Source organism: Atractosteus spatula, chromosome 12, assembly GCF_055471065.1.
Source record: "Atractosteus spatula isolate fAtrSpa1 chromosome 12, fAtrSpa1.hap1, whole genome shotgun sequence".
NCBI lineage: Eukaryota > Metazoa > Chordata > Actinopteri > Semionotiformes > Lepisosteidae > Atractosteus > Atractosteus spatula.
In genome coordinates this window covers 24,068,299-24,082,338 of record NC_142717.1, presented here as the reverse complement: position 1 = coordinate 24,082,338, position 14,040 = coordinate 24,068,299, and the positions used below count along the sequence as shown (strand labels likewise).

At 40.3% G+C, this 14,040-nt stretch overlaps 1 protein-coding gene across 1 annotated transcript in view; it reads right to left on the bottom strand.

The window, feature by feature from the left end:
* Window positions 1–14,040, bottom strand: part of myo1g (myosin IG) — a 58,528-nt gene that overhangs the window by 40,914 nt on the left and 3,574 nt on the right. The window contains exons 2-8 of the mRNA XM_088929027.1: window positions 6,923–7,131; window positions 6,530–6,623; window positions 6,187–6,352; window positions 4,840–4,893; window positions 3,056–3,151; window positions 2,262–2,378; window positions 847–1,053 (exon numbers count right to left, since the gene is read on the bottom strand). Coding sequence (XP_088785153.1) covers window positions 847–1,053; window positions 2,262–2,378; window positions 3,056–3,151; window positions 4,840–4,893; window positions 6,187–6,352; window positions 6,530–6,623; window positions 6,923–7,131 — 943 coding nt within the window. The remainder of the gene's footprint in view (window positions 1–846; window positions 1,054–2,261; window positions 2,379–3,055; window positions 3,152–4,839; window positions 4,894–6,186; window positions 6,353–6,529; window positions 6,624–6,922; window positions 7,132–14,040) is intronic.

The window sequence follows — 14,040 nt, the reverse complement described above, 5'->3', positions numbered from 1 at the left end:
GTTAAGAAATGTCTCTTGTTCATAGTCTCCACACATAGTTTCAACTTGGGACCAGTAAGGACAGTAACCTAACCCCACATCTGTGTTTAATGATGGGCAGGTAATAGGTTTTAAATATAATTAAAGATGGCACTAGGTTATGGCAAGGTTCATAGATTATGTTAAAGGCAAGACTGGTGTCCATTTCGGATAACATTGTCAGGTTGGTGTGAAGTTTGGGGTTCAGTTTTACTGTTGGGTTAGGGTTTGGATATCCCAATTGAAGTCTGGGGGAACTCTTCTCCCAGCACCAGCTCAGGTCCAACGCTAAGAGGTGACTGATTTCTTTCTGAATCCTCAACACTAATTAGGTAAGTAATTGGGCTGAATATTTCAATATCTCCTACTAAAGTAGCCAAAGTTAACCTTAACATCCTGTCCAAGTCTAATTGTAACCCAGATTCAGATTAATTGAACCCTGACTATAGAATCAACTCCAAGACCTTCCCTCTCAGTTATCCAGTTATATTACTAATAAAACTCCAAAAAATAAAACTCAAAGTCTAAACCAGGACTAACGCTGGACATTTCTATTCATTCTGCAGCAGGAAATATGTGCTCAGCCACTTCTTTATTTAGTTCAGGTGACACACCTGAAGAAGGCCCCATGGTCAAAAAGTTGGGTTTTCTTTCTTCTCTTTTCAGCATGGAATAAACCTATTACTTGTCACTTCTTTAATTGTTTGATTAAAATAATTATCACAAAGACGAACTGTTACAAGTGTGCAACATGTCAACTGCTTTTTACTGTTTGTGCCTGTGTGTGAGCATGATGTCTCCATCTGAGCAGGAGAGAGGGAGCCTTACCTTGGCAAAGGCATCGCGGCCTGTGCTAGCTTCCTGTGCGTTATGGCCTTTGTCAATGACTTCACCGCCCCCCGTGGCCACTGTGCGAAACAGCAGTGTCTTGCTCACGGCGCTGGGCTCTGTGCCCGTCAGGTCCGCGATGTGGTCAACCAGCTCCTCGTTAGCGACCTGAGTACTCTCCCCATCACACACAAACTCCACATTCCCCTGGGAAGACGGACCAGAGAGGTCGTTTCAGTTCAGAGCCTGATCATGAAATTTCTCCACGACTTGATGGTCATCATGAGCAACTAAAAATAGATGCAACAACTAGATGCAACAACTATTGATTTATTTAAGGTGGTGCATACAAATATAATACTAGAAAGTTTGACAAGCATAATGGACAATCCATTACCTTTGCTGGTCTTAAGTGATCACAGAAGATATTTTCAGTTTGTCAGCAGAAGCTACAACACAACTAGGTAACTAAGTGCAACACACTCTTTCTCTCATACACACTCTCTCTTGTACTGTGCAGCTGATGACCGTGGGACAGAAGCAATGTGGCTTCCTGATACTGCTTTTGTGGACATTTAGATTCTGAGAGGAAGAGAGTTGAGAATGTTAAACCTGACACCCAAGATAATGAATCACCACAAACAAACAATCACACAGGAGTGTCAACTTTGTTTTTGGTTCTTTTATTCTAAAGTATTATTAGGAGTATCATCTTTGGGCATCTGTTACCACCCTCTTTACCAGGCCTCCAAAGCAGTAATTGGCATTGTTGAGTAAAAGAAAGTAAACTGGATGTTCAGAGCTTTATATTCTCTGAGGAAAAAGAATGCTTCACTGTGGCTGTCAGTAGGCTTGAGTCATAGTAAACCACGTGATTCTTAAAATAAATATGCACCGTCTTAAACCACACCTTCCGTTAAACTTAGCAAATTACAAATAAAAAACAAAAAAAGCCAACAAAGAATTGGGAGGATTAATTATATGTTTGTGTTCAAAACTGGCTGTTTTCACAGTGCAATTGTGCAATGCAGAGCTTTGAAACATCCTGTCTCAGACTCTGTTTTAGAAGCACTTTTGACAGGTTTTCTTCTTTGCTAAGCTGTTATCTGATTAAAGTTTTCATTGAACTAAGAAAAGGTTTAGTTGCTCAGCAGATCTTATGAAGGAGGACAGATAAAGCATTGGTAAAAATGAAATCTTGGACTGATTGGGAGCAATGAATAAGATCTGATTGAATGATTTATCAATGCAATAATTGGCTCATGCTTCAGTTGTCATCAAGACCAGAAGACCATGTGGCTCTGCAGGACTCTTTAAAGTTTAGGTTAGTAAGTGATTTGTGTTACTGAGAAATTCACAGGAAGGTGCCTTGACTAGAGCTGGCAGTCCCCTGCATATGCTGAGATCCCACTCACAAGATGTAGGATGGTGCCCAGGATCTTGTAGACTGAGTTAATCTCCTCGGGTGTGAAGCCAATCACCTTCAAGGCATTCAGCACAGCCTTGTGGTTGGTCCGGTCATCATTGGAAGTCTGAAAACACAGCAAGAACAATTACTTCTAACAGAAAGACAGTGTCACTGAACAGGAAGCTATTACACAACACAGATACTGTTCTACAGATAGAACACTGTACAGACCAGGATATTAGTTTTGTCATTCCATGTTTTATTAGCTAGCTGTAGACTGCTGTTATGGATTTGAACATACTATGATTTTTTCTTCCTTAGTATTTAGAGTCCATTGTGAACGAATATTAAGTTAGTAAAGGATGGAGCTTCAGCACAAATGCCAGCTTAATTACAAATAATTTAATACAAGGCAAAAAGAAGAGCTGCTGAGGTAGTGAAGTACAGTAATGTACAAAATGAAAAGAAAATCTGGTATCTTAATGTGTATAACTAAATACAGATTGAGGGACTGGTTGTTTGACTAGGAAAAATTACAAAAAAAACTGTAATGGAAAATGGACTGCATCTGCTTCATACTGTACATAGATGAGAAGACCTTGATAGTAGCAAAACACCCCTCAAACTTCGATCATATTAATAGTTTTAATACTATTCAACGTAAGAACAAACTCTGGGCAATGATAGCCTAAGGGGCCTGATATAAAAACACACAAGTTCACTAGCCAGAAAGTTACCATCAGAGCAGAACACAGCGCTAGGCTCCTGATGAAGGAGAGATGAAGGGTCTAACACACTCACCTGAAAGACAGATCCCTCTCTGGTGTAGGTATAGGCTGCAGGATCATTCTTGAGATTCAGGGACCTTAGCAAGTCCTCCGAGCCACCCAGGAGCAGCTGGAAATGCAGACAGTCACCCAGACGTTTAGACAAGGAACACAGACATGCAGACACACAGGGACAAATGGTCAGGCAGAAGCACAAGCAAACCAGGAAACAACTTGGCCATAAAATGACTCAAAATATTTGGCCATCTTGTTTAATAAGATACACCAATATATTGTGTAATATATAACATTCACCGTGCCGTAAATGCAGGACAGTAGAAGGAGATAATTTAATCTCTTCCATCACAAACAACAACAATTGGAGGGGAGAATGGTGGAATTGTTGAAAGGGAAAGAAAAGCTAAGACAGAAAATGGGTGCATGCTCAAACTGTGGAGATATAATTATCAGACTGCTACTGGAATCTGCAGGCCACTGCTTTTCCTTATATTGTATCAGTGGTACAAATAATAAACTAGTCGTGTTCACAGATTCTGCCTAATATCAAGGATTATGAAAAACAGTAGAAGCTGCAATGGAAATTCAGAAGGATTTGGACAAAATGTATGACTGGGCAAACGTTTGGAATGTGACAATTAATATAGATAAAAACAGAATATTAAATGCAGCAGCAAAAACAAAAATTATTGATATAATATGTGAATATTAATATGTCAATGCATAATGAAGACATTGCTGATGCAAAAGGGGTTTATGGTGACAAGGGAATGTTATATTCAAATTGACATAGAGTCAAAATTGAGTACTGACATACAGAAGACATGATGGATGGGAAAAATACCCTCATTCATTTATTCCTTTTTTTAATTGTATAATGTTAGCATGCCCAAAGGGGTTGGGCAGCCAGTTGACCTTGGACCCCTAGAGGTTTTTTTTCTCCTTTCTAAGGAGTTTTTGGTTCCTCTCCTCCATTGTCTTCTGGTCTTTTCTGTTCTGTATTCACAACATGTATGGTCACTTGCATTGTTAAGCGGCTTGGGGCAACCTTGTTGTGAAAGGCTCTATATAAAAATAAATTGAATTGAATTGAAAACTGTGCAATGCACTAGTAAGACTTCATTTAGAATACTATCCATAATTTAGGTCACTGCTTTACAAATCATTCACAAAATGAATATTGCTGAATTGAATTAGTCTAAAGAACAGGAACCAGATGCATTTCTGGGCTTAAAGGAATGTCCTACACTGAAAGGCTGAAAAAACTGAAACTTTTAAGCTTTGAAAACTGCAGGAACCTGATTCAGATATTAAAAACCCTCAAGAATGCTGACAAAATCAATCCAATAGACTTTTTTAGAATGAACAGTAAAACATGAACCAGGGATCACAAATGGAAACAACAGGAAAGTGCAGTTAAAACTGAAATAGCAGTCATTTTGAACTAAAAGTTTATTTGAGTCTGGAAGAAGCTACTGTACCTGGTTATGTTACTGAAGTTGATAATCTGGATACTTTCAAGAAACAGCTTGTGCCTTTTCTTTTCAGCATGGAATAAACCTTTACCTGTCCCTTTGCTGCCTATGTATGCTGACGCAACCTACTTGAGCTATTGAGTGTGATCACCTCAGATTATTTAGCAGTTAATAACCAGACACATGGCCTTCTCTCATTTGTAAACTTCTTTATGTTCTCTTGGAAATAAGCCTTGTCTTGTCTGTCTTCATATAACTAAATATATATAATCTCCAATCTCTCAGAGTATCAGCAGTTGTGCTACCTAGCCTGCATAGGTCTTACCTGATAGAAAGAGTGGAAGTTCCTCTCTCCTCCCTGTTGCTTGATGACTCGAGACTAAAACAAATATAAAGTAAGAAAACAGAGATCTTGTTGTTATCATGCATATAAAAACAATATAAATGATGGCAATGTCTGAAAGCAAATAATTTAATTATAATAAGCTTCCAGGGGTTTGTCTATAAGCATTTGGAAAACAACTTTGCTAATTAAATTGTTGTGAATTTAAATTAGATTTGAATTGCATTTGACAGAGATCAAACTAGAGTTATTCACCAGCCTGTACAAGAGAAGTCTTACTTCTATAATTTGAGATAGTTTTAACACTGTTCAACATGTCATCATACCACATTGTGCAATGATTGCCTGAGGGACCTGACAAACAAACACATTCCTTCAGCAGACAGAGAGGAAGAAGGCAAGGGGAAATTGCTACCCTGTTATTTGGTTAGCTTTTGTACAGAAAGTCACAGACAGGCAGTGATATTTGTTTGTTGATGACTGAATCAGTAATGCACATCTCCTTCCCTGCAGTGCACAGCAATCAAGATTTCAACTTGTCTATGTGCTTCAGTGTTTGTCCAGATCGTTCGTATTACATGGATGTCCAAACCCATTACAGAGAAGGATCAACACAACGCTCCCTGATACCATTATGGGGCACTGGCTTTAGAATTTAAAAGGAAGCAAACAGCCTTTCAAATTGATCTGCCATAAAATGTTTTTTTTACATAACAACTCATTATTCTTGCTTTTCTCTTCTGGGAGTAGGGAGCATTCTTCTGCCTCCAGACTGTGATTGATAAGCAGGAGATTGTACTACAGTCAGCAGAGCATCATCTGGAATCAAGACTGAATCTGCATATACAAGAATGTACCTTGATGTTTAATCCAATAGTGCAGGATCAGGACTCATCCCTGATAAGTTTTAATACTTAAATCCTTATCTACCACATATACTACCTGTAGTATTATGTAGTGCATTTCCACTAATATTAATTGAATTACCAAAACTAATTAATTTAATCAAAATATAGGCCAGGACCTGGTGAAAAAGAAAGCATTATAGATGGAAACATTGGTTTGTAACTAACTTACAGATTTTTTCTGGGCATGAAGGCATTAGGGCAAGTAACACATCATACTTTCCTGCACAACATATTTTGACTATGTGTGAGTGAGTCTGCATTGGCTCAGTGACTATTCTTGGTATACACATGAGCCAAAATGGCTGATTCCTACAGACACCTTATCTGCATAGTCCATTTAGGAATGCAGACCCCCTCACACTGTGGATACAGTATGTATGTGTATGTTCAGTTGTGGTGTTTTACTGAACACAGGACTGACTTTCTCCAGCAGGTAGTTATTGATGTGACCACCAGTAGGGTCTCCGTTGAAGTTAAAGTTGATGTCCATGTACTTCCCAAAGCGACTGGAGTTGTCGTTGCGGTTGGTCTTGGCGTTCCCGAAAGCCTCCAGCACGCAGTTCGACTTGAGCAACACATTCTTCACACTGTACAGAGACAGCAGTGTTAAACCAGAGGCAATACACATGCACCAAAACACACACATGCAGTAAAGACACCCACAATCATACACAAGTAAGCATATGGACAAACACTCCTGTGTATTCCTGGTCTTCTTTCACTGACGCATCCAAAAGCACATTTGAAGATCACCCTGCCCTCACCTCTCCACCTCTGCCTGCTGGCTGGGGTTAGTGATGGCAGCAATGTACTGCATGATGTATTTACTCGCCTCAGTCTTCCCTGCTCCACTCTCCCCTGAAAGACACGTACACACAGCTCCATCATTCAGTTTGGATCCTGCTGTTTTACTTCTTGTTTTCTGTTGTTGTTACTTTTCTTGTTCTTTCGAACACCCGTAATCTGGTGTTCCCAGTAATAATCCTGGAGGGCCAGTATTTGGCTTAATTGGACCATCTCAGCGGCTTCTTCCAGCTCTCCAAAACCTCCAGCACCGTATGGGAGACCCTTTCCCTCGATGAACTTTACCTGTCTTTTGGTGTTATAGACTGGGTTATGATACAATAGAATAAAAAGACAGGAGGAAAGGTTCTGACCTGAGATGACAATGCAGGTGTCTTTGGCTCGTCTTTTCATGGCTTTGTAGGCGGCATCGGCCACAGCATACAGGTGCGGGGGATTCTCGTAGAGCTCGCGGCCCCTGTACGTCTCAATAATCTCCTTGCCATAGATATCCATCTGTTTGTAGGGGTTCACTGATACCACCACCTCCCCAATGAAGGTATAGATTCGGCCCTTCTCAAACCTGTGGCACAGACAAACACAGACAGTGAAAACTGTATGCACACATAGACACTAATATGATTTCTTAACCCGTAGACAGACATGCACTAATAAAACATGCAGACAAGCCCTGGACACTCTTTTTTGATCATAAGTATATAGCCACATGGATTATAAGAAAAACACCCTACAAACAACTAGAAATGCACAAATCACATTAAACGTTACAGATGTTTCTTAAGAACAGAGATGTACAGATTCGCTACTGTGAGACATTGAGGTGTCCAATACCCTGTCAGATCTACTCATACATCATCATTGCACAGAGGGAGCTAAGGAATTCTAGCTTAACAATGTAGTTTTAGACTTCTGTTGTGTATATACACAACATACACATACCATTGGAGTATGATTTCACAATTTCACAGTAAAAATATTTTTAGATATTGATGGATGTAAAAAATTCTCTATTGTGCAGTGTTTTACAGATTGAGGACAACAGCAATACAGGGCAATAAACATGAACAGTAAATTAAGTAATGCAACATGCACTTGGAATCAGATGAATATTCAGCACTCAGGACTAACATAAAAGATTACTGTGGAGAGTCCCCACAATTTGCTCTATTAGGAAAGATAGATACAATTTCGTTAATCATAGCAGTGTGCAATCTGCCTTTAATTAGACATGTTGATGTACTAGGATTAGTCTACATCCTGTCAGCATATGCTGCTTTTGCGTGCTGTTTAAAGGTGTTTTTGATCACACCTTAAACACTGCAGAGAAATGATTTCTACATACATTTCGCAAACACTGTGAGTGAAGTTGTGTATCTCGGTAGGGTGTGTCATCTGCACTTTTGGTTCATTCTGATTCTCACAACACTACAAGGAGGATGTTATCTGGGTGGGTCTTCAATTTTCACAGTGTTTCTGGCAACAGGACTAATGCAGAAACACAGTTTCAGAATAGAGTGTGTCTTTCATATGAATAGATCTTCTGAAGGAGCAGATCTGCTGTAGACTGTATAGCATTGGATCCCTCATTAGTTACAAATAAAGAAACATGAAAGTACCAGTAGAAAGGTGCAAAAATTACTGTGAGTTGCACAAAGAAACAACTTTAGCTTGTTTGAATGCTGTGGAAGATTTGGAGATTGTGTGACAAATGGAAGATAAGTAACAAGGTGATTACATTTAGGTGTAATAAACAACAAGATTAACATGGTGCAACTTCCTGGTGCTCAATCTTCGCTGAGCTAGCCTTGTGCCTTGCACTGCATGAAGTCAGGTGGGTTTCTTCAAGTATGCTAAAGCAGATAGTAGTATAAACAGGCAGAGACAGATCTTCAAACCACTCACTCACATATTTCAGCACATGACAATGCAGCTTGCTGGCCCAGGAATTCAATGGTGCATGAATTGGTACCCTGCACAAAACAAAGAGTGACAGTGCAACCCGTAGCAAAGGATATCTCTGCTCTTGATCCCTGGCGAGACTTTGGCCTGAGAAATCATGAAAGATTAAGCAGCTAGAAGAAACTGTCTTTCCAGAAACACAGTGGAGGTTTCAGATCCGATCAAGTGAACCACGGAAATGAAAACTGCGGTAGGACTGATTCAGAAAATGTGTCATGAGCAAAAACCAGGATCTATGCGGTTTTGGTTAACCTAACCACTGACTTTGACACTGTAAACCATGACAGCATATGGAAAATCCTCCAGGAACTTGGCTGCTCAGGTGTCTGACGGGATGATAACTATCAGAGATCTGATCAGAGATACTGTATACTGTTTACTGGTGATTCCACGTTACCCCCTGGAATTCATTCATCTCATCACTGACCACTTTGCATGTGCATGTGTCAAGGCCATTTCACCGATTTCAGAACAAAAGAAAGGCTAGGCTCTCAGCAAAGATCAACATCTAACAGGCACTGGTGCTCTTCTTGATACATGACCATCTTCAATATGTAGATATGTGGTGTGGATGGAGGTTAAAGCCAGCTCTAAAGTTGTAAGATCACTGGATATACAATGCCTGTGCTACAAGATCACTCAGCAGCCGAACCTCAAAGACTACGTTATAAACATCTACTGCTTGTAGGATATGACCCAATATAAAGCTAGCTGAAGGCAACTGTCATTCAGTGACCTTCAAGAACAATAGGACCAGACAAGAACTGGATGAAGCAGAGAGATGGAAGGACCTGCAAGCTCACCAGCTGCAGGCTACACCTGCATCACATGCAGCTGTGGATCCACGGATCAAGGATTAATATCCTCTCTCTTATAAAGAACATGCCAATCAACAGGCATAATACAGCTCTGAAAAACTTATGCATCATCAATAAAAAAGATTCCTTTGTAAATAATTACAAATCCCTGGACCATATTCATAAACCACTTAATATCACATAATAGTAATAAATAGAGGTAATAAAAGGAGTGGAGTGCCACAGGGATTTGTACTGGGACTGCTAACTATATTTCTGGTTAGTAAATTAGTAAATTAGTCAAGTTTGCACATGATACCAAATAAGGAGGATTAGCTGTTATCAGAAAACGCTCTAACCAGTCCCCAGTGCCGGCTATTTCCACAAAGCACCGCCACACGTGTTAATCAATAAGTCTCAGCTGAACTCACTGAACTCACCCCAGTCTCCAGTCCTTATAAACCCTCATTCAGTATCAGTCAGTGCTTGCTATTGGTTTCTGCCTTGGAGCTCCTACCTTGCCTGTTGTTCTTTGACTTCCTAATCTTAACCCTTGGCCTTTTGGATTTTTGCCTGCTTATCGACTACGTCTTTGCCTAGCGATATGGATTGCTCGCCTAGTGCTCTGAGAGGGTCCTGATATACCTTTTGGCAGCTTGCTGTAACATTAGCAGAGAAAGAAATACAAAAAGATTTAGATGAATTTAAATACTGGGCAGACACCTGGCAGATAACCGTTAATGTATACAAGTGCAGTGTTTTGCATGCAAGTAGTAAAGCCATAAACTATAAAGTAAATACATAATAGGAAAAACTGAACTGGAAGACTTAGGTGTTTATAAATATGTTTATAACATATAAAATATGTTTTACATCTTCCAGAGAATGTGGCAAAGCAATAAAACAGCAATCTAAATTGTTGACTATGTAGTCAAAACTGTACAATTGTACAATGCATTAATTATTCTGATTTAGAATATTTTGCATAATTTTGGTCACAATATAAAAATATATTGCTGCTCTGGAATGAGTTCAGAGAAGAGCAACCAGATACATTCCAAAAGTTAATGGGATGTCTTACACTGACAGGCTGAAAAAATTAAACCCTTTCAGTCTTAAAAAGAAAAGACCTGATCTAAACATTCAAAACATTCAAACATTTTCAGTACGTCACCCCAGTGGACTTCTTCAGAATGAACAGTTTAACACAAACAAACCAGAGGCACAGGGAGGAAAAAATGTGCATTTAAACCTGAAAACAGGAGGCATTTCTTTACACAAAGTGTTGTGGGAGTAGAGGGAGAATGTAATTGGTCTCATCATAAAAAACTTGTTACTGTTACATTCATTGCAAACCCCATAATTCTCAAGGACATTCAAACTTTTCACGTGAGTGGAGGTGTCTTTGGGTGCAGTGAGTTTGGTGATTGGAGATTGGTGGTCTGTGTGGATCAAATTTATCTGAGTTATAACTGTGGCTGCAGTTCAAATTGCTGCAAATTGTGGCTGCAAATGTTGCAAATTTAAAAAGTACTTCTTTTGACCATATTCCTGCTAGAGGCCAAGCTGTTAAGTACTATTATGTAATAATAAACGGTATTCATAATGTTAGCTGCATAGTCGGAACATTATGTATATTATAATACACATAATTATTATAATCATAATTTATTTAATACATTATAATATGAAGCAACTACGAAATGCTTTATCTTTTGTAGTACACCTACAGTATGTATCTATCACTAAAACTTCAAGGTTTTGCTCTGTCTTGCTTTATTCCCACATTTGCATAAATGTTACTGTACATGCTGTGAAATGTGACTAACCTGTGCAGAGAGCTCAGCCCATGCTACTCCACCCCATACATACAGAACCCTGTCCCAGCATGCCTCACCCACACAGGAAGAGCACAGGGCTGGGAAGTGAGAACAGGAAGTGCTCTGTATGTAAACCTGGGTGAGGTCAGTGTGCTATTCTCAGAAATCTAACTTCTCTCCAGCACTAGGGGATCTGTGACACGCACTGACTTTGTTTGACTTTAAATCAAGGTACAACAGACAGTTAGCATACAGTCCCCATCCTCACATCTCACTTAATTTGTGCGTTTACAGCAAAGATGTTGAAAAATAAATAACTGCCTCCTTCAGTGGATTGATTTTGATATTCCATTCCCCTTTAATATTGGCACTGCCACTACCCTCTTTTAGCACTTAATGAAAAAAAATCTTGTCTTAAGATTAATTAAAAATGAATTTATAAATAGTAATTAAAGGCCCTCCACCAAGGCTTTCCATGATCTTCATGAGCAGAATGTCAAGGTGGAGCCGAGGTTTGGAGTGTATCCAGACTGGGGACCTGAGGGCTGCATCTCTGATATTTGTGGCACACAATGGACAGCTTCACAGCTGAGTGTGATGTGGGTGAAGGTGAGTACCTCCAAATCTGAGGTCATGGTTCTCTCCTGGAGAGAGAGGATCTCAGGGTAGACTTGTTCAGAAGTGAGGGTAGAGAGGATTGTGAGATTGGCTTGCAGTGGATTGGTGCAGCAGCTGCTGTAAGGAGGAAACTATACTGAACCATGGTGTTGAAGTGGGAGCTCAGTTTCTGGTCAATCTATGTCCCCATCATCACCTATGATCACGCACTTTCGGTAGCGACTGAAAGAATGAGATCACGGATACAAGCAGCAGGAATGAGGTTTCTCTGTAGGTGTTACGCATTCCACACACGTCTCTGTCCTGTCTCGCATTCCCAGGCGCACCATGTTTAACAAAAGCTCATGCTGCAAGTAATACACCTATCACCGTTTACTACTGTCACTATTTGAGTTCCCGTTTCTTCACTTCTCCACTCACTATTGCGGATTCTCCTAAAGCTCCCAAGTGCGCGTTATTTCCTTACTAGCCTTCATTTCAGTATGTGATCTTCTAGCCTGCCCCTCGTTTTCGGCTTTGTCTTTCTTTTTCGATTGTTGCTCTCTCGTTGTCTTTCCCGTGTTTACAGTAGGGCTGTTGGGCTCACTCTCCATGAAGGGTGAGGACTTCGGCAATCCCAGAGGACCATGGAGAAGACTTGCTGCTTTTTGGGATCAAGAGGAGCCAGCTGAGGTGGTTCAGGCATCTCGTTGGGATGCCCCCAGACACCCCCCAATAGGTGGCCCACTGCGATGAGACCTTGGGACTGACAGACCCAGCACACTGGAGGGATTACATCTCTCAACTGGTGCAGATGGGGTGGATGAGGGATACAATAGACAAATGAGAAGGAGAGCAGGGCTTATGTATGTTGTTTTTTTTTACCATGAAGGAATGTCAATAGGAATAATTACAATTTACGACAGCTGAGGCTGACTGAACTCGGCTGCTCTCCCTCCAGACTTCTGTTGTCAACTAATTTTATAAGCGAGTCTTATTCAGCTATTTCTTAAAAGCAACCTCCAGATCAAGGATGAGTACCTGCTCCCACACTCCCACCTCCTTTTCTCAGTCTTATGTTGACTGGTTTGTGTTTCACTCTTGATCTTAAAGACTTCCAGTGGGTTTACGATCTCAATAATTTTAAGAATTCTGAATGCAGTGAAGTCTGTTGTGTGAAGGCAAGCTCGTGTTAATGAGGCAGTGAAATATTTGGAGAGACGCAGCGTAGCCTGGCCAAGTAAAAGATAGGGGCTCAGAGAAGAGCCAGCTATACAACCAATAGGTGAAGACAGGGTGATGTGGGGGCAGCAAGTGTCAGAGGTGAGAGAGGAATCTACAACTGCTCACAAGGAGTAACAGATACATTTCAGGATGTACAGTAAGTACATAGATTATTTAGATATAGTGAGATTTGACTTAACCTGCTGGGCTGAGGTCCAGCCCCCTGGCTATAGGAAGAGGAGGAGGGGACCCCCTTACAGAGTGAGGAGTGACCAAGGGGCAGCTACAGGCAGAGAAGACTACATGAGAACAAGTGCTTATATATATATTTTTTAATAACAGGAATAGAATCTGCAACATTATAATGCAAATTATGAGTAAATACTGGAACCTGTTTCAAAACATGCTCAGAATGTTCTCATCTATAGTGTTTTCAGTCCAGTTCCACAAGCACCCAGTCAAAATGTACAATTCACTCCAAAGTGAGAGATCTTATTAAGTGAGAGAACTTATTAAGTTTCTAGATCAATGTCCTTTAAACAGGCATGTGGCTGAAGTAGATTTCCCAGGATCATGTGAAGAAATGGATTCACTGAAAGACAGAATGGAATCTCCGGCATTGAATTGCGGAACCGTTTCATAATTATCATGCCTTATGTTTTTCACATCATCACTTTCAATAACCACTTGTTCAACTGATGGTCATGGTGGTCTGGAGCCTATCCTGGGAAGTATTGTGCACGAGGCAGGATATACCCTGAGTGGGACACCAATCCACTGCAGGGCACAGAGACACAAGCACACATCATTTCAGGGCCAATTTGTTACAAAAGCCAATGAACCTACCTGTATGTTTTTGGATTGTATGAGGAAACCAGAGAACCTGGAGGAAACTCAGGGAGAAAACATAAACGTATACACAGATTACACCCCTGGTACAGAAATGAACCCAGAAGCCCTGCTCTGTGTGGCAGCAATGCTAATCACCATTTGTTTTAGGATGGTTGGCCGTGGTTAGATGATGATGATTATTATTATTAATGAGCTTTCCAACTGATTTACCCACTTCAAGGT